Source organism: Hordeum vulgare, chromosome 3H, assembly GCF_904849725.1.
Source record: "Hordeum vulgare subsp. vulgare chromosome 3H, MorexV3_pseudomolecules_assembly, whole genome shotgun sequence".
Classification (NCBI taxonomy): Eukaryota; Viridiplantae; Streptophyta; class Magnoliopsida; order Poales; family Poaceae; genus Hordeum; species Hordeum vulgare.
Window position 1 is genome coordinate 114,068,854 of NC_058520.1, and position 25,539 is coordinate 114,094,392.

Sequence of the window (25,539 nt, forward strand, 5' to 3'; positions counted from 1 at the left end):
TATCTAGTAGGATCGCATCTTACTTACGCAAACACCACAACGGAGATATATGAGTTGCTATTTAACCTCATCCAAGGACCTCCTCGGTCAAATCCGATTCAACTAAAGTTGGAGAAACCGACACTTGCCAGTCATCTTTGAGCAATGGGGTTACTCGTAGCGATGAAACCAGTCTCTCGTAAGCGTACGAGTAATGTCGGTCCAAGCCGCTTCAATCCAACAATACCGCGGAATCAAGAAAAGACTAAGGAGGGCAGCAAAATGCACATCACCGCCCACAAAAACTTTTGTGTTCTACTCGAAAAGACATCTACGCATGAACCTAGCTCTGATACCACTGTTGGGGAACGTCGCATGGGAAACAAAAAATTTCCTACGCGCACGAAGACCTATCATGGTGATGTCCATCTACGAGAGGGGATGAGTGATCTACGTACCCTTGTAGATCGTACAGCAGAAGCGTTAGTGAACGCGGTTGATGTAGTGGAACGTCCTCACGTCCCTCGATCCGCCCCGCGAACAATCCCGCGATCAGTCCCACGATCTAGTACCGAACGGACGGCACCTCCGCGTTCAGCACACGTACAGCTCGACGACGATCTCGGCCTTCTTGATCCAGCAAGAGAGACGGAGAGGTAGAAGAGTTCTCCGGCAGCGTGACGGCGCTCCGGAGGTTGGTGATGACCTTGTCTCAGCAGGGCTCCGCCCGAGCTCCGCAGAAACGCGATCTAGAGGAAAAATCGTGGAGGTATGTGGTCGGGCTGCCGTGGAAAAGTCGTCTCAAATCAGCCCTAAAACCTCCGTATATATAGGTGGGAGGGAGGGGAGGAGGCAGCCTCAAAACCTAAAGGTTTGGCCGAAATTGGAGGTGGAGGAGTCCTACTCGAATCCTACTTGGAGTAGGATTCCACCTTCCCACTTGGAAACTCTTTCCACCTTGTGTTTTTTTCCTTCTCAAACCTTATGGGCCTTAGTGGGAACTTATTCCAGCCCACTATGGGCTGGTTTATCTCTTCCCATAGCCCATGAAACCCCTTGGGGCATGACACCCCTCCCGATGGTCCCCGGCACCCCTCCCGGCACTCCCGGTACACTACCGATGAGCCCGAAACTTTTCCGGTAATGCACGAAAACCTTCCGGTAACCAAATGAGGTCATCCTATATATCAATCTTCGTTTCTGGACCATTCCGGAAACCCTCGTGACGTCCGTGATCTCATCCGGGACTCCGAACAACATTCGGTAACCAACCATATAACTCAAATACGTATAAAACAACGTCGAACCTTAAGTGTGCAGACCCTGCGGGTTCGAGAACTATGTAGACATGACCCGAGAGACTCCTCGGTCAATATCCAATAGCGGGACCTGGATGCCCATATTGGATCCTACATATTCTATGAAGATCTTATCGTTTGAACCTCAGTGCCAAGGATTCATATAATCCCGTATGTCATTCCCTTTGTCCTTCGGTATGTTACTTGCCCGAGATTCGATCGTTAGTATCCGCATACCTATTTCAATCTCGTTTACCGACAAGTCTCTTTACTCGTTCCGTAATACAAGATCCCACAACTTACATTAAGTTACATTGCTTGCAAGGCTTGTGTGTGATGTTGTATTACCGAGTGGGCCCCGAGATACCTCTCCGTCACACGGAGTGACAAATCCCAGTCTCGATCTATACTAACTCAACGAACACCTTCGGAGATACCTGTAGAGCATCTTTATAGTCACCCAGTTACGTTGCGACGTTTGATACACACAAAGCATTCCTCCGGTGTCCGTGAGTTATATGATCTCATGGTCATAGGAACAAATACTTGACACGCAGAAAACAGTAGGAACAAAATGACACGATCAACATGCTACGTCTATTAGTTTGGGTCTAGTCCATCACATGATTCTCCTAATGATGTGATCCCGTTAGCAAGTGACAACACTTGCCTATGGCCAGGAAACCTTGACCATCTTTGATCAACGAGCTAGTCAACTAGAGGCTTACTAGGGACAGTGTTTTGTCTATGTATCCACACAAGTATTGTGTTTCCAATCAATACAATTATAGCATGGATAATAAACGATTATCATGAACTAAGAAATATAATAATAACTAATTTATTATTGCCTCTAGGGCATATTTCCAACAAATTGTTACTTAACTGGAATTAGTTTGCCTCGGGATTGCTTCCTCGCAGGGAGTCGAGGGAGGATCTTTAGGCGTGACCTCACTTTAATATTGCTGCAACAATATGACTATTATTGTGTTACCCGTGTTCTACTCTCGTCTATTGCTGCAAGACCGTGAAGATGCTAGTCTTCGATAGGACTAGGCCTTCTCTCTCTATTCTCGCATTGCTGCAGTCAGTCCACATATAACCCCCCTTCTTTGATACTGATGCATATTTAGAATAGTTCTGATGTAAGACTTGCGAGTACTTTGGATGAGTACTCACCGCTGCTTTGCTCCCCCCTTGTCCCCTTGATCTGTTTGCTGCGACCAGATGATGGAGCCCAGGAGATGGAGGTCCCCGCCACCGACGACTGCTACCCCGACGGTGCCTACTACTACGTGGAGGCCGATGATGATCAGGAGTAGTTAGGAGGTTCCCAGGCAGGAGGCCTCGCCTCGTTCGATCGTTGTATCTTTTGTGCTAGCCTTCTCTAAGGCACCCCATGTTTTATGTCTGTACTCAGATATTTGTTGTTTCCGCTGACTCGTGTGTTTATCGAGCTTTCGTATTCTAGCCCTCGAGGCCCCTGGCTTGTAATATGAAGCTGATGTTATTTTATCTGTGTCTAGAGTTGTGTTGTGATATCTCCCCGTGAGTCCTTGGGTTTGATCGTACGCATTTACGTGTATGATTAGCGTACGATTAAGCCGAGGGCGTCACATCTTCTCAGGATTCAGAGGGGGAGAGCTATGTGGCAGATTACCTTGCTAACCCCAAGGTCTATGGGGACTTGGAACCATATGGCTGGACCACTAATGAGGAAGAAGACTATGATCCCAAGGGGAAGGAACAAACGAGTTCCGATGAAGAGGAGGCTCCTCTACCTCAACCTAGACGCACTCATGTGGAGTTCAAGAAGTCGATCCTCCCTGACTCAAGGAAGAAGCCTAAGACCTTGTTTATCCCTTCTTGTTTCTTGCAGGAGAGTAAGCAGGAATTGTGCCAAAGGGTGTTGAAGCTTGACGAGGAAAACGATGATCTGAGAGAGCAGAATTTTATGCTCAAGTGGAAATTAGACAAGCTCAAGACCTCTGCAACAACTCCTCCACCACCACCAAAGGAAGACAACTGAGCATTGGTATGGGCAATCCCCTTGGCTTGTGCCAAGCTTGGGGGAGTTGCCTCGGTATCGTATCACCATCACATCTTTTGCCTTTACCTTTGTTTTAGTTTTCCTTTTCAGTTTTCTTTTTTTTTCTACTAGTTTAAAAGTCTTAGTGTTTTAGTCTTGACTTTTGCTTTGAGTCACCCTTGATGTATTCTTGCTCGTGAGTAATATAATAAAGAGTGTATTAGTTGAAGGGCTTTGCCTCTTGCCATGATCAAAAGAGTGAGAATAGAACAAAAGCATGAAAGATCATGTAATGATCTTATGGAAGTGATGGCTTCACATATAAAAAGGATGATGATTGAAACTTGTTGAGGGTAGGTAAACGTAGACCTTGGTCATTGTTGCAATTAATAGGAAGTGATAAGGAAGGAGAGGTTCACATATAAATATATCATCTGTGACACCATCTATGATTGTGAACACTCACCAAACTATTACATGCCTAGAAGTAGATGTTGGACAAAGAAGACAACATAATGGATTGTGTTTGCTTGGATCTGAACAATGTTATATGATTAGAGATCCCTTAGCATGTGACGATTGCTTCCACCTCATATTAGCCAAAACTCCCGCACCAAGTAGAGATACTACTTGTGCATCTGTAAACCTTCAACCCAGTTTTGCCATGTGAGTCCACCATACCTACCTATGGATTGAATAAGATCCCTCAAGTAAGTTGTCATCGGTGCAAGCAATAAAAATTGCTCTCTAATATGTACGATCTATTAGTGTGTGGAAAATAAGCTTTATACAAACCTGTGATGAGGAAGACATAAAAGCGACAGACTGCATAATGAAGTTCTTTATCACAGGGGGCAATATAAAGTGACGTTCCTCCGCACTAAGAGGACACGCATCCAAACCTCAAAAGCGCATGACAACCTCTGCTTCCCTCTGCAAAGGGCCTATCTTGTACCTTTACTTTTTGCCCTTGAAAGAGTCATGGTGATCTTCACCAATTCCTTGTTTTGCCTTTGTCTTGGCTACCGTCACATGCTTGGGAAAGATCTATATTCATATGTCAGCTTGGAGGTAGGCATTCATGAATTATTATTGTTGACATTACCCTTAAGGTAAGCAGTCGGGAGGCAAAATTATAAGCCCCTATCTTTCTCTGTGTCCAGCTGAAACTTTGATCTCATGAGTACCACGTGAGTTGTAGCAATTGTAGAGAACGAAAGAATGATTGAGTATGTGGATTTGCTTTACAAGCTCTTATTTGACTCTTTCTGATGTTGTGATAAATTGCAATTGCTTCAATGACTAAAGGCTATCGGTTGTTACTTCTCGGTAAGGTTCTTGATCCATGCTTTACATTGTGAAGGAATTATCACTTTAGCATGAGAGATTATATGTTGGTATTGTTGTTCTCATCGTGATCATGATGCATGCATGATTCGTATCTTGTTCTGTCGACACCTCTCTTCCTAAACATGTGGACATATTTATTGAGCTCGGCTTTCGCTTGAGGACAAGCGAGGTCTAAGCTTGGGGGAGTTGATACGTCCATTTTGCATCATGTTTTCATGTTGATATTTATCGCTTCTTTTGTTGTTATTTCACTTCACGGTACTATTCTTATACCTTTTCTCTCTTGTTTTGCAAGGTTTACATGAAGAGGGAGAATACCGACAACTAGAATTCTGGTCTCAAAGTGGAGCAAAGTTGAGATACCTATTCTACGCAACTCCAAAAGCCAAGAAAATCAACGGAGATTTTTCCCCAATTTATAAAAAATAATGGGCCGAAGAAGTGCCGGAGGGGCACCAGGGGGTGCCCACAAGCCTGCACGGCGCGGCCACCCCCCTAGGCCGCGCCATGGGGGCTTGTGGGCAGCCCACTGGCCCACTGCCCCCCTCTTTTGCTACATGGAGGGTTTCATCCAGGAAAAAATCAGAGGGGGGCTTTTTCGTGGTTTCGCCGCCGCCACGAGGCAGAACTTGAGTAGAACCAATTTAGAGCTCCGGCAGAACGATCCTGCCGGGGAAACTTCCCTCCCGGAGGGGGAAATCGTCGCCATCGTCATCACCAACACTCCTCTCATCGGAGGGGACTCGTCACCATCCACATCTTCATCAGCACCATCTCATCTCCAAACCCTAGTTCATCTCTTGTAACCAATCTCCGTCTCGCGACTCCAATTGGTACTTGTAAGGTTGCTAGTAGTGTTGATTACTCTTTGTAGTTGATACTAGTTGGATTACTTGGTGCAAGAGTTTATGTTCAGATCCTTGATGCTACTCATTACACCTCTGATCATGATTATGGTTATGCTTTGCGAGTAGTTACTTTTGTTCCTAAGGACATGGGATAAGTCATGCTAATAATAGTCATGTGAATTTGGTATTCGTTCGGTATTTTGATATGTTGTATGTTGTTTTTCCTCTAGTGGTGTTATGTGAACGTCGACTACATAACACTTCACCATTATTTGGGCCTAGAGGAAGACATTGGGAAGTATTAAGTAGATGATGGGTTGCTAGAGTGACAAAAGCTTAAACCCTAGTTTATGCGTTGCTTCGTAAGGGGCTGATTTGGATCCATTAGTTTAATGTTATGGTTAGACTTTGTCTTAATTCTTCTTTCGTAGTTGCGGATGCTTGCGAGCGGGGTTAATCATAAGTGGGATGCTTGTCCAAGTAAGGGCAGTACCCAAGCGCCGGTCCACCCACATATCAAACTATAAAAGTAACGAACGCGAATCATATGACCATGATGAAACTAGCATGACAGGAATTCCCGTGTGTCCTTGGGAGCGGTTTTCCTCCTATAAGACTTTGTCCAGGCTTGTCCCTTGCTACAGAAGGGATTGGGCCACTTTGCTGCACCGTTGCTACTTTTGTTACTTGTTGCTTGCTATGAATCATCTCACCACACAATCACCTGTTACCGACAATTTCAGTGCTTGCAGATATTTCCTTGCTGAAAACCACTTGTGAGATCCTTCTCCTCCTCGTTAGGTTCAACACTCTTACTTATCGAAAGGACTACGGTTGATCCCCTATACTTGTGGGTCATCAGCCTTCTCAACCAATCCCTAAGAAATCAACAAGTTTCATTGGCTAGGGGGAGAGATCGGGCACTTTTGAGCTTAGGGAGCAACAATGGAACTTGGGAGGGTCAAAGGTAGGGTTCTAGAGCAAGAAGAACCCTTTATATAGTGGGGGGGGGAATCCTACCATTTTCCCGCTCACAGTCCGAGCCCAGAGGTAGTACCGCTGGCGGCAGCGGTACTACCGCTAGCACTCTAGCAGTACTACCGCTGGCTACAGCGGTACTACCGCTGAGCCATGGTAGAGCACAGGCACTACCGGGCAACCACCGCCAAGAAAGTCTTCGCAAAAAGTCCGACGAAGTACAACCGCTAGGAAGGTAGTACTAAGTTCCTGTAGCGGTACTACCGCTGACCAGGGGTGGTACTACCGTCAGCTCTAGCGGTACTACCGCTAGGAGACCTTTTTGCAAGAGGAGATAAACCAGAGGCGGGAACCGCTCCAAAGTTGCACGGAAAGAGGAAGGAGATAAAGTGTGAGCGTGTAAAATTGATTCCATCCAAACCTTTCCACTACGGATCCCCTCTTAATAGTACGGCGTTTCTACGACTTAAAGAAAGAGAATCGTAGAGGACACTGTGCTTCTGTTCCACGGAGGGTGCCGAATCGTCTTGTGTCGTTGACATGTGTTATCTGCAAGCTTAATGCACACGATTAGTCCTTTACGATACTGTCATCAATCACCAAAATTACTTAGGCATGAATATACCATAACACATTGTGAGTAGTCTGAAACAAACGCTTGAAAATTACAACTGAAATTAGCCTATTATGGGGCTTCGTTCTAGCTCAAAGTAGATGCTAAATTAATGAGCCGCAACAGTTTACACGTGCATGGAAACGCCATAAAACAGCCGACGCAAGAAATAAGGCGCTGCTTGGGCGGCTTGCAGGCAAAAGCTAGCATGCTTGCATGCACAGCTCGTAACTCCACACACGATTCACAAGGCACGAGATGGAAATAGGAAACGAAAACATATTGCGATTGGAGCAGGTTTAGTGTGTGCGGCCTTATAATTTCGGACGGTGCTTCATGGCCAGGAGGCCCTTTAAACCCAGACGAAGGGAGTACGTATAGATGTATATAGATATATTTTAAAATATAGATTCATTCATTTCGCTTCATATATAGTCTATAGTAAAATCTTTAGAAGGTCCTATATTTAGGAACGAAGGGAGTACATCATATCATACTAACGGACTTCAACTTAACCACATTTCAAAAAAAAGACCTAGGTTGCACCTAGTGTCAGAGATAGCTACAAAACTACATTTTTTGCAAAAAGTAATTGGAGGGATTGGAGAAACTTACCAGCCTCTTTGTTTCGCCCCAAAAAACCGCAAAAATGATGGACCGTAGAGAGAGATCGAAGGAGGGGATCGGGAGGAGGAGTGAGGCTCTCCCGCAACCTCTGTTCGCGGAGAGGAAGGAGAAGGAATGGGCTGGTAGGTGGGCGGGCCCCGCACGTAGGCCCACATGTCGATTAACTGGCCGAAAACCTTATCGCCACCTGCTGTGACGATAGCCGGCCACACCCTACTGTCACTCTTTGTGGCGGTAGGCTCATATCCACGTCAGCGGGGCAAACTACGCCGTCTGTGTTGACCGACTCCCTACTAGGGCCGGGCCGGCAAAACCTAAGGCCCTTTGCAAAACTAAAAAGTAGGACCCTATCTTATAAATGAACAAACGAGCTCGTATAATGTATTTATATCTCATAGAAAAAAAATTATAATGTATATAATATAATGTGTTACATAACAATTGGACACATAAAAAAGTCATACCTATCCAATTCTCGGTTACTATTTATTTGAAGTTTCAAACATCTCCATTCTTTTATATTCTTTAAAATGAAATATTCAATGATATCTACGTGATCAGTCTTTTCCAACACTTTACTCTCAAATGAAGAACCACTCTCCAACGAAGTAATGATCCCTGTCAATAGTTAAATACAAAATTAGGAATTAGAAATTGAAACCGTTATTGAAAAGGACTCACTAAGCATCTAGAGGCTAGAGTCGGTTACAGATCAATCCGACAAAACAACATCGAAGAGTCTGAAACTGAGAGTGAAGATGAGGAAGGCAATGGCGGCAGCGACCTGATCAGATCGATCTAATGAGTAATGACCTGGACGGCATGACCGATGGACGAGGCGACGACTACGAGACGTGGTCACGAGGCGACGACTACAAGACGTTCTTACATGTGACAACGAGCCCACGATCAAGAGTTTGTGTAGCCACGATCTCGATCCTAATTCCCTCGTGTAGGCTGTAGCGACTGAGTTTTCTTTCTTTTTTTCTTTTCTTTTAGGACATGTAGCGATCGAGCCATCTAGGATACAAGAAGTCAGACTGATCCCTGATCCTCCGTTCAGCGCTCCTCGCTGGCTCGCTCGATGCCTCGATCCCCTTGAAGCCACTCCGGCAACCGAGTCCCAAAACCCTTTTCTTTAAATACTAGGCTTGTATAAAAAATTTGGAGCCTCAAAAATTTGAACCGTGTGCGGCCGCACAGTTAGCATCATCATGGACCCGGACCTGCTCCCTATCGTCACACAAAGTGACGATAGTCTGTTTTAGCCTACCGTCACAACGGATGACGTTAGAAAAAAAATCTGATTTTTTTTTTTCATTTAAGGGTGAGATCCGATAGAACTTTTTAAAAAGATCAAAATGATGTAACGCGCGTTCATTCTGTTTTTGTGCCGACGCAAATCCGAATTAAATATGGACCTAACATAAATCGCGAGTGGAGAAAAAACGAACGAGTGTCCGTTTTCAGTGACACGTTGGACCGATGCTTTTGTCCGTTTCGATCCAAACGGCACCATGGAGTTGCTCTTCCGCCCATACTCGAACCGGAAAACGCAGTGCTGTAGAATCAATCAAACATTCAAACCACACAAGAACAGGAGCAGCCACAGGTGGCTCATCCCACATCCCACAAGCGCATGCAGCTGGAAGAGCCCGGTGAATCTCGCATGCGGTCCCGTGCTCCCTGCAACCAAAGCACTCCAGTTTCTCTGCCCCCCCCCCCCCCTGCAGACCGGCCCCCACGTGGACCCAGTCCCCCGGTCCCAGCTAGCGAGCGGGCCCACATCCAAGGGGGGGGGTATTTGGTACTATCACGGGTCGCACCACGAACTCGTCTTCCCGATAGTCACTTTCCCCACCCACCACGCTTCGCAGATCTCCCAGCCATCAATTCTCAAAACAAACAAAAAAGAAAGAATCCCACAGCCTTCAATGAAGCGGCCAATGATCCCAGAAATCCTGGGCCTACCCTTTTCCCCCGCCGCCTCCCCGACGGGTGGGCCACACACATCCTCGCGCAGGCTTTTCCAGAGTGGTATACGACCAAGCGCCGGTGCGGAAAGTTGCTCCTCGCCCGGCGGATATACGAGCGCCCCCCGGAAAGACGACAAAGCCACCCCTGCGAGGGTGCGGCCACGCGTGCGTACCAATCGGGGCTCGCAGGCTGACAGGTGGGCCCGTCCATGTGGGGCGATGGCGTGCTGGGAATGGGCATCGTCCAAGCGTTGGTACGGCCGCGTCAGGGTCAGGGATTGAGGGAGCAAGAAAGCCCTGGCGTGCCACGTCAGCCACGTTGGACGTGGCGAGGCCCGTCCGAGCGACGGTGACTGGCCCCTGCGTATGGGGCGGCCCCACGTGTCGGCCTGACGCGTCGCGGCGCGTATCCTTCGCCGCGGGTAGGTCTACGTTCGTTCACTAATTAAGGACTCTGCTGCTATCTGGACGGGGGAGAGAAAAAAATAAGACTCGGTCCCCTTCCAGACCTGCCGAGTAGCGCCCCGCACCCCAACCCAACCCCACCCCACCCCCTTTCCCACAGAGAAAAAAACAAGCCAAAGCTCTTCGTCTTTCAGGCGCAGCAGAGAGGGGAGCAGAGGGAGGAGGAGAAGGTACAGAGCAGCAGACGACGCAGGTGGGAAGGGCCTGCGACCGAGGCGGCCCCGCGTCTCCGATCACCCCCGCCGTGAGTGCTCCAACCGCTCCCCATCTCCGATCGCGCCCCCCGCTCGATGCTTCAGTTCGTCCAGGTCCAGCTAGGGCTTGGGGCCAGTCGCAATGCGGGGGTTTTCGGCGCGGGGTTTCCGGGCTGTATTTCTGCCTGTCTGGTCGCTTCCGAGCGCCGGGGGTTAGTGTTTCGAAGCGCGCCCGATGGGGAATTTCCTAGGGCTTTGGGTTTGGGGAGGGTTTTCGTCCGAATGTTGCGGGATTTTTCGGCGATTTTGTTCAGGTTGACTGGTAGGAGCGGTGGATTGTAGCGGTGGCGGCGGGTTTCCGATCGCGACGAAATGTGGCATGTTTTCATCGGCGGTTTTTGGGCGGTTGCGTGACCATTTGGGGGTACTGTCGGGGCTCGCCTCTGGTCGAAAAACTGCTGCCGGTTTACCTGCTTTCAAGTTAATCCTACATGGATTTGCTGTACCCGCAGTTTGATTTCTCCCAGAATTTTTTCTTCAACCTTCTGCAGTTTTAGCCTTCTGGTGTTGGGGTTTTAGGGGTATGATCAATGATGAGTCCGTGCAATCCCCTTTGACCCTAGGGTTTTCGTACGGAATGATAGCGACTTTTGCTTAATCTCATAATTAGATGGGTCCCTCCTTTAATTTTCGAACCTGCATTGTGTGTGTGGTTAAGAGGCTATTAGACTCTAGAAATCTGGTTCAGGTGTGATTTCTCTGCATGCACCTTGAGGAGTGTATGATTTGCATTTGGACCCCCAATTTGTTGTGATTAGATTAGCTTGTTGATGTGATTGTCAGGAGGCTTCTCCGTAATGCGGCAGTCAGGAAATCTGTTGAGCCGTAGAGGGAATGTGAAGTAATTTGCAGACTCTTGGTTGAATTCTCATTGCCAACACATGCGGTGCATGCTTGGTTTCAAGATGCATGATGATTATGTAGCTTGATTCACTTCTGGTGCATATTACAATATTTTTGGATATTCTTAGTTTAATTGATAATGGAGTTATTTTCCCTATTTCAGTTCTCCTATTGCCTAAGTAAGTACTGGCTTGAGCTACTATGAGTACCCAAGCTAAAGACAAATGCCCACTTTGCATGGAGACCATGGATTTGACAGATAAACAGCTGAAACCTTGTAAATGTGGATATGAGGTAAAAAAATCATTACATGGGAATCATGTTGCACTGTTTGATTTCATCTGATTCTAGTGTACTGCTCATATCTCATGGTCTCATGCTACACTATCTAGGCCTGTGAAATGTCTTGAAACCTCGAAATACATCAGTCTTTTATCCTAAATCTCATTTGCTTGAAGATTATACTGTTGATATTCATCATGTTGAAATTTGAGCAAAAGTATCTGTGACGTCAAGTGTGTTAAGGACTGTATTTGAACGAAAGGCGAACAAACCTCAACATTTATCCCTCTTACCGAATGTATTACCACAGTTTTCAATTTTTTTTTAATATAGTACTACTAAGAACACGAGTTTCAATTAACGCATTGGAAGTTTTTTCCAGTCTGTTTAAGCTATCTGTCTTTACTACTAGCTGCCCAGAGATGAATACTACCAGCAACATGTAATCTATGAGTTGTGTCTGCCCAGAGATGAATACTACTGTAAAGTGCAACAGATTTTCATGTAACCATTTCATCTTTACTTCTGCAAATTAAATGCTTCCTCTGCTACTTCTTTGTCTTGCTGTATTCTTTCATTGTACTTCTAGTATTGTCATTCATTTCATACAATAGGCACATGATGAACAACTCAAATGGTGCATCTTCTTGTGGACTTGTGTATCAAGGGAATACACATATTTACAATCTATATTTTTGGTAGATATGTCTTTGGTGCTGGCATCATATAATGGAAATGGACCAGAAGGACGAATGTGGCGGGAGATGCCCTGGATGCCGTTCTATCTACAACAAGGATACTATTTTGGGGACTAGCATCAGCAACCAAATGCACGTTTTATGACTTTATCACTACGATCTCCTTTTATATCATATACTGTATTCAATAATTTCCCTTCTTGTTCTCCCTTTGTTGTCCTTATATTTCTCAATGTTCCAGTTTAGGGGACTTCTGTTTATCTCAATAATGCTGTAATTGTTGCCTGACTTAGTCTTCTGTTTTACAATTGCAGACTAAAGGAACTTTGTGCTGACAAATCAATTTTGCAACATGAACAAATGAAGCTTCAAAAGCAGAAATCGGCAACGAATCAGTTGAGAGTGGCAGAAGAACCAATAGATCATCCAGATAATGTTCGTGTGATTCAGAGGAAGCTTGTGTATATTGTTGGGATGCCTTCTGAGTTTGCCAGTGAAAAGGTAAATATGTTTCTGTGCTGTGAAAGTGTGATTGTGTAGTACCTTTACTTATATCAAACATCTATTGTAGTGAATATTAAAAAAAACTGTTCATCGTTCATGCAGGTGCTGAGGCAAAAGAGTTTTCTAGGACAATATGGAAAAATAGAGAACATCATTATCGACAACATTGGAGCTAACCAACAGATTCCTGACTCTGGCCGTGTGTAAGTTTTTTTATTGAGTAGAAATCACAAATGAAAATTATGTCGCTTTAGCACTGGGAACAAGTTAGTCAAACAAGAACCACTCAGTAAATAGATAATATTCTTGGCCATGGGATCAGATCTGGACAGATATCAGACACTAAAAGCTGCTTACATATTTTAGAAAAGATGAAACATGCCTTAAATATTCAACTTCATATGGTTTAACCCAACCCACATTCTCCTACCTCTTTTTTGGATAACATACATTCTCCCACCTAGTGACATAAGATCACACATTGTAAGTCTGGTTACCCTATTTTAATAATCATTCCGAATAGATACTACCACCAATGTAACCTCACCCTATACATATACTATGGCAAAAATATATTATGTTCCTCTTGCCATGACACCCTACACATAACATATAAAAAATTGATGACGACAAAATTGATTATGTTTCTCTGGTATGACAAACACACATACCACGTGTTGGCCATGACCTGCCCGAGGCCCGGAAGCTGAAGCCAAAAAGATTTAAGTGAAAATTCCTGTTGGCCGTGTAATTCTGCTCCCCAACAAAGCAACATGGGATAATGGCCAAAGATCGTTGTTGAAACCACCCAAATAAGGAACTGAATGTTTTCTCTTATGTTTCAGTCAATATTTTCTTTCTTTCAAAATATTCAAAAAAATATTATTACATTTATTCCAGTCGCTAAGTTGTTCTTTGCTGGCTTTTGTGTAATGCTCTGCATGTCTCCCTGCAGATATGTCACATTTTCGAGAGAAGAAGAAGCTGTACTGTGCATAGAGGCGGTTAATGGTTTCGTCTTGGATGGCAGACCTTTAAAGTAATTTCTATCACTAACTACATAGGTTTCATATAAAACATCACCCATCTCATGCCCTATGCAGTTTATGCCTTATGTTTTATCTGTTCATCATGCAGAGCAACGTTTGGCGTTACAAGATATTGTCATATATGGCTAAGCAATAAGGTGTGTGTTACATACAAAACCTTCACTCGCCTCCAACTACTGGCTCTTTCCATTTATTGCTAAAATTTCTCATGTCTTACCTCAGGTTTGCCAAAAGCCAAATTGTTCATATGTGCACAAGAAAGCCCTACCAGAAGATGTTTGTAGCAAAGATGATGTTGGTTTGTTTTGCGCAAGGTATAAATTGCTACCAGCCTTTTAAAATGAGCATGTGGAATCTAATTTTGCATTAATTAATCTTGTTTTACTGTAGACGCTTACTGGTGAAGCCTTTGTTTGCTAAATATTCACCTGCAACTTTCGCGAAGTTGTAATATGATCATACTCACAACATATACATGACATGATGCACAATCAAGTATGATGCATGTCCGATTAATAAGCATGACATGGTAAGCACAACAATCAAACAGTACACATTAAGTGAAGCTCAATTTGCAACGAGTTGCATATTGACGAAACTCCACATTCAAATCATTTAGTTCACTCTGTTATTTACACGACAAGTTTAAATGTGGTTAAACGTAGCAAGAGGTGAAGCATAATTAAACTACCTATTTATGCATTTTAAATTAGGTCAAAAACAACTTATAGCATTTCCGAAACGGCCCCATATGTAATTTTTGAAATTGGTCCAGATCTGTACTAGACATATTTTAAATTTAAATTTATTAAACAGGAAAATAAAGTGCACCCTGTTATTCTACACTCTTTTCTAGTCAAGTTACATACGTGGATCATTTAGTTTGGAGCTACGGTTATTTATTTATGAAATAAACCGTTTTTAACACGACATTTAGGCAATCTTAATGCAAACATCATTTAATTGTTTTTAACATGCGCTTAAACCTTTTTATTTTGGTTGCACCTGCAGCTTTTGCAACCTGTACTAAGATCATACTCTGTGCAGTCTTATCATTGGTTTGATGTTTAGTTGCTAGCATGTTTCTTAGTATCAGTCATGATAACAACTTTGTCTAAAATTGATATCATTCAATTAGTCTTCGGCTATATCTTCTTTTATTGTTAGCTTGTCATTGATCATCAATGTTATCATATCTTCTCTTGGACCATCTATAGGTTTTAAGGTTATAACGTTATGTCAAAGAAAAACTGGTACTTAGCTTACTTACGCTCCTTAAATATTATATATTACCAAAAGCAGAAGTTTCAGATATTTCTTTTATTTTCTTTTCGGAGATAAGGATTCACCATTTGCTGGGAATGAATATGAAGGGCCCCCAGCAGCGTTCAGGAGTTACTTTACCTTCTCCAGGTGGCTGCAATACAAGAACTACCATGTGTAGTGGGAATTCCAAAGATAAAGTAAGAAAATAACTTAATCTGAGCTAATGTTTCATGGGGATATGCTTGTCAATGCCATTATCTGTATTTTTTTCTGTGATGGAAATTTTTTCCTTGGTATGTGCTGATTGTTTACATCATCATTTATCTGATTGTGTTTCCTGCATTTGAAGATTTGCGTCAATGATGTAGTAGTACCCAGAGTTTGCAATAAGAATCCTGGTACCCTGCCAGCAGCAATTCCACGGTAATTTATTTTGTTTGCTGGCTCCTGATCCTGCTATTGTATCATCTACTGATGGTCATCTTTGATCATTTGACAGGGATTCAATTGCTCCTTCAGTGAAGCCGCCATCCGTCGTAAATACAGCTCTTCTTCAGCAGAATAATCATGAGAGCGTACTTAGTCAGCAAAAACAGGTCTCCAAATCTCAAGAGTTACCACCACTTAGACCAAAGGACCAGTTGGCTTCTAGCTCCAATACATCTGTGCACTTAGGGAATGGAATTTCAGATTCCAAGAAAATGACCTCAGAAGTAAATGGAACAGTTGAAACTTCATGGAGAAAACCACAGTATGCTAATATAGTTACACAAGGATCTAGCGGACCAGCTCGCCGCTTGACTGTCCTTACCAGGGAGTTGATATCTACTGATACAAGGTCTAAAGTTACAGGACAAGTAGGTAGTTGGATATCATCTAAAGCTACAGGACAAGCATGCAGTTCGATATCATCTACTGATACAAGGTCTAAAGCTGCTGGACAAGTAGTTAGTTCGATATCATCTACTGATACAAGGTCTAAAGTTGCAGGACAAGTAGTTAGTTCGATATCATCTACTGATACGGGGTCTAAAGCTGCAGGACAAGTAAGTAGTTGGACATCATCTACTGATACAAGGCCTAAAGCTACAGGACAAGTAGGTAGTTGGACATCATCTACTGATACAAGGCCTAAAGCTACAGTAGTTACTTGGATTTCAAATTCCAAGAAACTTGGTTTGGCAAAAGATGAAGGCAATGACAGAACTACAATTCCCAGATACCAGGCTGTAAAGGGAGTTTCCCAGAGACCAGAGGAACCTTCCCATAGGTTAACTAACCAGCTTTCCTCGGCAGTTGTTAAACCTTATGTTAGGACAGAGGAGAAGAATGCATGCTCAGATACCAGGGGTAATCCAGTCCAAGTAAAGCACATGCAGGCCATGGTGAGCACTGCAACTGCATTGGAGAGTTCGAGTTCCATTCCTACCATGCTCAGTAATCTTTCGAGTTCTAATGGTGTGTCACAGACATCAGCTGGGCCAGATAAGCTTTCAAATTTGCACAGAAAGTTGCCATCCGAAAATCAATCTCAGATCTTACATCAACAAAAGGCAGCTCTTTCAAATAAAGCTGTAGCAAGTGGTAGCATTCTCAGCAATCAAGTTGTGTGCACTGATGGCAAACATCAATCTTCACCACAAGGAGGGGATCACAGCTTGTGCAGTGGGAAAATGGCCTTGTTAGGAGATAAAATTCCATCTGAGTATGCAGAGAAGATTCGGTTACCAAGACCAGTCAGTGATATATTGGCCAAGGATAGTCAAGGAAGGAAGAGATTAGTTTGTCCACCTGGATTTAGCGGGCTTCGCAAGTCTCCTGATTCAGGCAAGTCTGTATCAATGAGCTCCTCAACTTGCTCCGCACTGCGCTCTACATCTGATGCCCCAGTACAAGATTCATGCTCTGCACTTGGCTCTACATCTGATGCCCCAGTACAAGATTCATGCTCTGTTACAGACCAACCAGACATCATCAGTTGGGTCTCAGAGTGCCTGGAAGATGATGGAGATCACAAACAAAGTAGCAGTGTGAGCATATCTTCCACACTCAGCACCACTGATACCATATGGAGACCCACACAGGCCCCTGGCCCCAGTTTCGGTGCGTCAAACCACTGTCAATTACCTCCATACCATGGTGGCTTGCCCCAGTCCATGTGTGGGGATCAAAACCCCATGAGATGCTGCTGCACTTTTCCGTCCGTAAGCAATAGACCAAATCAGATGCCTGAATATTGGAATGGAAGTGCCAATAGTTACATGGCGCCTGGTGGCTATGATACATTCTACCAAAACTGGACTAATGGAAGTGCAGATTCGGGCCTGAACAGCGCACAGGTTGACCTTTCATATTCCATGTACACCCTTTTCTGATCAACAGTGCTGTGTTGCAACCCTAACAATACAGACGCACAAGTCATGCATAGATGCTAACCTAGCTCGCAGAAGGGGTGGATGGTGGTGAGGCGGCATGGGGTCGCCAATGCGGTGTTCGTACTGAAGCTTAAGCTTGTAAAGATTAAACATGAAACTTATTGTAAAACGGTTGTGTTGGATATAGCACCTTTAGTGAAAATTTGCCGAATAGCCGTCATTGGATTTGTACTCGTGTAGTACGACCAATGTTTTACTGTTGTTCTGTGCTGGACCATGAGTTACTTACTTGGTCTTTGTCGTTCTTGGCATCTTTTGAGGTTGCTCCACGATGCTAACAGAAGCAAGGCCAGGACACATGATTGATGTTGTGTGATGTACCATACATCTTGGCCAACTAGCCTAAATCGTAAACTGTATCGTGGTCCTTTTTTCAAATCCTCTGATCACCAAAAGCAATTGTCAGCTGTCAACCCATGAGCACGAGGCTGTTTGTGTCTCTGCCAAGCTTATCACTACATGCTCCGCCATATCGATCAATGATGGTGATACTGTGATGGAATTTGTTCCCCTCCCAAGCGGAGGGCTACGAGCCACTGCTTTCACGACAGCAAGCACCAATTGCGCTGGTGCAAACTAACATATGCTAGAAAGTAAAGCGATGATGATAAAAACCTTTCATAATCCAGTACTGAATGCCATTTAGATTCTCTCTGTTGGTCAACCAGGCCTATGAAATCATGACTTTTAGCTACTCAGGGTATTTTTTATGGGGCTTTTAGCAACTCAGTTGCTTGCAGAAGAGAGCAAACAGTTGATGACTATTCCTTCCTCGCAATGCAATTATGAGGTTCGGTCAAGCCGAAAATGTACGACTTCCAGAATTATGGTAGTACTAGTGCCGGTAACAATTGATGTCTAGTAGTGGTAGTACTTTGAGTAATAGCAGCACAGTGGTTTGAAGCTGTTTCATCCTATGGTACCACACAAAGTGCAATTTAGTACTTCATGTGGTGCATGCAAATCACCGAAACAACAGGAAAATGTTCTGACCTGATCAGCTTACTGTCGTTCTCCCTCCGTCCATAAATATAAGTTTTTCTATAGATTTTACTAAATGACTACATATAAAATAAAATGAATGGATATATATATTTTAAAATATGTCTATACACATCTGTATTAGTTCTCTGATGAAATCTTTAAAAAAACTTATATTCAAAAACGAAGGACACTAAGGACTTCTACACGGGTCTTAAAACTTTCCACCAGGGTACTGTTGTACCAAGGCAACCTGCATATGGCAACATTGCGTCCTAGGCAAACAAACGCTCCAAACTGGACAACTGGTCCTGTAAATTGTTCTAAAAAAAGCAGTACAATGAAGAACACACACATATAAGCATCAACTTTCTGCTTCGGTATGGCCCCTCCATCTGCCTATCTGCCTTCTGCGTCTACTGGTCAACGAAACGGGAAGCTTGTGGAGTGCTCCTTATCTTGCGCGCGTGGCTTGCATGATGCATGCCATGGACGGGATTAGAGTCTTCACACTCAAAGTTGTTGCCTTCTTTTCCTTCAAAGTTGCCCTTCTTCCTTTGTTCCCCCTTTTTCTTTTGCTGCTATAATATGGATCGTGGAGTCGTCTCGTTTCACGCGTTTGTTACCTATGGAATGGAAACATTATTAGAGCGAAGGTCAGACATTTGATTAAGGAAGCAAACCACACGTCAACCAAATTTGCCCTAATTAACATCTGAAATGCGACTCCCTCGACCATAAACGTTTGCAAACATTGTTCATCAGTCGGGATGGACCGATAGAGCGATGACTCAATCCACCATGACCGCTTCAAACTTCCACACTAGTTCTTGAGTTCTTCGGTGAAGACAATATGCAAGTCTAGTCCATTCCAACTCTATTGAATGACACATTGATTTTTAGTCCATTTGTTATATCCAATGACCTATATTGCTTTAATGGTGAATACTCACATTTAGGTGACCGCGGGGGGTGGGGGGGGGGGGGGGGGGTGGTTACCCGCACCGATTTTGACGTGTTTGCATGGACTTCTCAAATGAGCTTGAACGAGGAAAAACAGCCTATGAACCATCATCTGCACATTGTTTGGTTGACCGCATATAGGTTAGTTGCATGAGGGAACTAATTTTGACCCATTGTGTAGTTGGCCGCATAGCATTAGGTGCACATAGGACACATTGTTTGGTTGCAACTTGCATTAGGTGTTGTCATCACTTCTCACTAGTGGTGATCTTACCACACTCGATCTGGCAGTTTCACTTCTAGCTACGAAATAAATTATGATTCATCCTAGCGACTATTAAATGGCATTACACATTATTAAGAGCCAAATGGCCGAATGGGGAAAGTTCATCATCCCTCCTCTTCCTCTTCCTCTTACCTCTTCTGCTGCTGCTATTGTTCCCCTTCGTCTTCCTCTTCTGCTCCTGCTCTTACTCCTCTTTTTCTTTAGATCCTTGGCTGACCTTTGTTATCCTATGTTGCATGTGCCCACTCCAGCCTTTTGTTCTTTCAGGCTTCGTTGTCAAATATCTCCACATTATGGCCATCGAGGTCAACATAGTGAGGCGTCACATCTTCCTCCTGAGGCACCAATTCATCACAACCCCATTGCAGGATCTAGTTATGCAGAATGCAACATGCAAGAGAACAAGCTTAACCTGGGTAGGGTAAGAGTGGAATGGCTTCTGATCTAGGATCTTGAACCCGTTCTTCACGGCTTCAAATGTCCTCTCAATAGTTATTCTAAGGCTGGAGTGTGTGAGATTGAACAACTCATGTGGATTCCTTTGTAGTTCCTACCAGAGAACTCGTTCAGATGATACCTTGTCTTCCTGAAGGGTGGAAGAACACCTGACCGACATGCATAGCCAATATCTCCTAGGTAGAACTTGCCCTCAGGAATGTTGATGCCATTAGGACGACTCATGTTGTCACTGAGTATGTTAGCATGATATGCTGATCCTTCCGAGTCAACCATCAAATAGGTGAACTTTAGACCGAACTCAATATCAGCAAGCACATTCTGGCTTGTGTAGTGCTTCCTTCCCGTGTATGCTACAACTTGTGACCTCATCACTCTGGTAGTGACCATCTATTGCCCCAATGCAATCCTAAAATGGAAATACAAGATTGTGTTAGTGCTCACCTTGAACAGTCCAAGCATATCAAGCAATGAACTACGTACTTCAGTGCTCACCTTGAAGTATGGATATCATGTTTGGCTAGTGCAAATCTTGGTAGGAGTCCGGCCAGTCGGTGACTTGATCATCTCTCCTCTGAGCTCCTCAACAAAATACAACACTTGCTTGAACATGTTGTGGATAACCTTGAACCTTTGGTTATGGCCAACAACATGAAGGAACATGCCCACTTGCTCTTCCACACTGGTGTGGATGCTATCTTCTAGCAGCCCCTGCTCCTGAAGGCCTAGACAAGTCTGACAAATGGTGCTCTTTTCATTCTAAGCATCCATAGAGCCTTTGCGTCGTTGCAGTTGTATAAGTAGTTCAGATTGGCAATTCTCTCTTGCTCCCGCATAAGCATTGGAGCATATCTAATGTGAGGTCTCTCACCACGATAAATAACTCTCTTGTGCATGAACATGACCCATGCCTGAATACAACTATGAATGTTGTTGCCTAAACTATCAGCCGCATCCGGTCGTCCATAACCTAGTCCACATTAAGGGTGCATTGAGCAATGGGAAAATCGATCCTACACCTTGGCTAACAGCTTAACAACGTGCCTAACATAGGGGAGAGGGGATGCTGCTTACCGGCATCAGAGACGAGGACGATGAAGGGGGGCATGGTTGAGTCAAGGACGACCAGACGATGGCCAAATGGAAGAGCAACAACAACTCCTACTCCCGGATCTGCCGTAGTCGCCACTTCCACAGATCCGAGTCGTTGCCGTTGGTGGTGGTGAGGCTAGAGAAAGTGGTTTTCCTAGAGGTAGCGATGACCGAGTAAATGGGTGGGGGAGAGGGAGGGACGAGCCTAGATTTGGCGTTGAGCTGCCGCGTCCGATTTCCATCTCCTGCCATCCCCACTCGCTTTTGCCCTGCCTCCCGCGTGCGAGCTTGCACCGTCCTCAACCTAGCTCGCAAGAAACTACCGATTCGGGAGTTTCTAGCGAGCCAGGCTGAGGGCTGCTTTATGTTTCGTGCGGATGCAAGCCAATCCACCCCGTTTACAACCAAACACACATTTCGTGATCCAACTGGGTCTGGTTGCGATTTTGTGGGCAACCAAACACGCCTCTAGCGTGCAACTAATATTGTATCAACTATTTATGTATGTGATAATCATATAATTAACACTAATTAATATTCTATCTAATATCAATGTGTATTGCACATACACATTTACTAGGGATACATCACGTAAGTCTGAATTGATAGCATCTACTCTCTCCCTTTTGGTTTATGAGGCTCAATTAAAAAATCTCACCAATTCCGGTTCATAATACATTATTGATGGATGTGTTACTAATATGGTCGCTCATACGTGTACCATTAGGCAGTTGAGAGCACCCTCTCCCGCTCTTCTTTTTGAACGAATAATTTACGCGTGGTTGCTTGTGTGCGCATATAATTTGGCTTTTATCCATTTTCTCATGTTCTCTCTCTCTCTCATGTGTGTACAATCTGCAATCCCCTTTGATCTATCGCTCCATGGCAGTTGGATAACTCAAAGCCACTGTAAAAGGATCAAAGAAGCTAGTAATAACAAGGCGCTCACGTTCTTGCCGGGAAATGATAAACAAATGGCAACTCAAAGGACGCCAGTATGAAGCCATGTTTGGTGAGCGTCTGGTCGCAGCCACATATTTGGTGTGTGTTTATGTGTAACTTCCACTTCACAGACACTTCGGAGTACTTATTAATATTCATAAATAAAACAGCATCAAGCTCCTGTCAAAGTTGTGGCATAATAGGGCTGTAAAAACACAGTTGCATTTTTTGTTTGTTTTGTTTTAGCAGTCACAGAAAGTCATAAGCTCAGCTCGCCAGCTGGTAGTCAAGACGGACAAAACACCATTCACAACTTGTTTAACAAATGATTGTGGTTTTTTGCTTTTGATATAGCTTACCACTATTGCCCAGTGGTAAATGATTGTGGTTTTAGACCTTCATAATCTCTTGTGCAAGACTGAAGACTAGACTGCGACTACGATCGTCACCCAGGAAACGGCGTGTACAATAGCGTCATAAAGAGAAAAAAAATGTAACAGTGACAGATTTTCAGGTCAATCCCATGAACTTTTACACATAATAACGATTAAATAATTGTAAGGTTTGGCAATTAGAAATAGACACCTTAAAAGCATCTTCATCCACGATTTGTAAATTCGGCTTTCAAACGTCTGCAAACGCGTGATCGGGCGCGTGTTTCCTATTTCTCCATCCACGTAACCACACTCTTTATTTCCTTTTTCATATGTCCGGTCACTCACATGTGATGGATGAGGAGGAAAAAAAGAATGAATAAAGAAAAAAAGTGATTCGGATGAGGTTGTATTTTATATGGCGGATTGATCGGACGTGTCCACGAGCCCTCATATTCTCTTCATATTTGAGATGAATATGAGGATTCACACACAATCCGGATATATAGAAAAAATATGAAAGGTTTGATTGAGTCAATTTTTTTCATCTTTTTTGTTCGATTACTGACTGCGTCCACGAACATACGAATGATTATTTAAGGGATCCTGCCGTAGATGCTCTGGCTGCCTAGGCCTAGTTCACGGACTGGTCCCATTGAATAGCCGCAACTTTGGGATGTGTCTACTTTTAGTTTTATTAAAGAAAAGTCTGGTAAACAGTGCTGGTTTAAGCAAAGACCCTCCGTGACGGATGCAGACATATGCCAAATGATGTGTCCTCTTTGGGTATCATTTGACATTTGCTGTTTTTTTTTGTGTATGTTGATTGATTCGACATCGACCGTTTCACAAGGGACTGTTCAATGGGACTGTTCAATGTCCGTAGTGCCTTGTCCCAAAATGCGAAAACGTTGTTTTACAAAGTATGCAGCCAAACTCGTCAAACTTCAACTATTCACATCCATGAATTTTACTTCCTCCGTTTTATAATATAAAAACGTTTTTGACACTACGTCGGTGCAAAAAATACACTTATATTATGGAAGGAGGGAAGTACAATTTTCATAGACAATGATTCACACTATACTTCTTTTTCTAGGTTTTTAGTTGGAACTATACTACTCTCTGATCTATAGTGTCACAGTTTTGAACTACCCTGATTCAAAACTATGCCAATTATTATGGATCGGAGGTAATACTTCATATCAACTGTCCAGTACAGCTAGATAAGTAGCTCATAAAGTAATACAAAAGTGGCTCATAAATTAGGTTTGTCCTTTCTTAATTGCCTCATAATTGCATACTTAGCAACCATTTCTCGCCTAAAAGAGGGTTAATTAATATTTTGTTTGATTTCCTCTCTCCACATATTGTCCATTTCAATGACTAATGGTGTGTGCAATGGTGTTATACTGTTATCTTAGCGGCTCCACGTACGATAAATGATGAGGTGAAAGAGAAAAAGATAACCTTGCCTTTTTTATGTTGCGAAAATGACTATGTTTTGTTATAAAAGGTTTGCCAGAATTTGAAAACATCCAATCATGATATAAAAAAAAATCACATTGTGTCCCTAAACCATCGAATGTCCTTTAACGTTGCGAGAACAAGCCACTCATGCGCCCGTGTCGCAACACTCATACTAGAGCCAATCTGACCTTGTCGTTTACAACCGGGAGGTCTTCATGTGTGTGCCCCTAAGTACAAGTGCCTTAGAGCCACAATCATTGTCGTTGAACCCTTGAATCGATCTGAAGAACTTGACACCAAATCTCGCCATTATGTACGCACGGCGATAAACCCTCATTTCGTTGCCTCGATGAGGTGGCAGGAATCTACATCGGAGCTCCATCTAATCTATCCCGACGGACGAACTTGACAAGGATTAAAGCCCCAAAGAGTTACTCAAAGAAGAAGTGTTGCCTTCCATCCAAGCGCCTCCCCATCGAGGACTAGAACCCTAACCTATCTACTAACTGAAACCAAAGCACAAGGATTCCTCTCTCCACCACCGCCCACCGAAGTGGTAGATGGAGGGAAGGCGAATCCACAGACTCGATAGCAGTGATCGAGGGGTGGGGGCTTTGCCCTAATCGCCTTACGAGAAAAGAAAGAAAGACGTTCAATCTTGCCATCTCTCAGCTAAGAGACCGTCTCTTAAGGAAACATTTGTCTCAACTGTACGAGTTAACTTATCTTATTCACAAGTTTTAATTTGATTTTAATCATCCAATAATGTTAGGATCTTGTCACATTAAATGTTAGATATAACAAAAAGAGATAATTCATTGTATAACTTGTCTTATTGCCTTCTTCACATATTATGACATATAGAAAAAATGTTGACTATCAAACACCGTACATGCCTAAATAGACAACTTCTTTTGGGACACATTTGGTAGCCTACATTAGGCCAGCCAGGCCGTGTAGGATCTTTTGGCCTGTTTGGTTGCTTGGGTTGCATCAAAATGTTGGCCCGCACAGAACTTAAAGCACCTTTGGGCCTTGACACGTCTCCAACGTATCTATAATTTTTAATTATTCCATGTTGTTATATTATCATCCTAGGATACTTTTTTGTTCATAATTCACCAATTTATATTGTTTTTAGCACTAACCTATTAACCTAGTGCCCAATGCCAGTTGTTGTTTTCTGCATATTTTTTGTTTTTTAAGTTTACTATACCAAACGAAGTCCAATTTCCCCAAAACTTTTTTATGATTTTTTCTGGACCAAAAGAAGACATGAAAGCTTCAGGAGGAGGTTGTAAGCCACACGAGGGAGGTATCCAACATGACGCGGCCGGGGGGTGGGCGCGCCCTGATGGCTTGTCACTCCCTTGTGGCCCCACTTTCTCCAATCTGTGGCCTATAAATTCACATATGTACTAAAAACCCTAAATATCAGAGAAAAACGTTTTTCCCGCCGCTGCAAGTCTCTGTTCTACAAC

At 43.7% G+C, this 25,539-nt stretch overlaps 1 protein-coding gene across 1 annotated transcript; it reads left to right on the forward strand.

The window, feature by feature from the left end:
- The first annotated feature begins 10,245 nt into the window (after positions 1 to 10,245).
- On the forward strand, positions 10,246 to 17,636 carry LOC123443167 (flocculation protein FLO11-like). The gene is made up of 11 exons (XM_045119458.1): positions 10,246 to 10,407; positions 11,424 to 11,554; positions 12,245 to 12,372; positions 12,555 to 12,741; positions 12,847 to 12,947; positions 13,700 to 13,783; positions 13,882 to 13,930; positions 14,016 to 14,107; positions 15,136 to 15,256; positions 15,409 to 15,482; positions 15,559 to 17,636. The coding sequence occupies exons 2-11, from the start codon at positions 11,462 to 11,464 to the stop codon at positions 17,432 to 17,434; spliced, it is 2,805 nt and encodes a 934-aa protein (XP_044975393.1). The 5' UTR covers positions 10,246 to 10,407; positions 11,424 to 11,461; the 3' UTR covers positions 17,435 to 17,636.
- Positions 17,637 to 25,539: the final 7,903 nt, after the last annotated feature.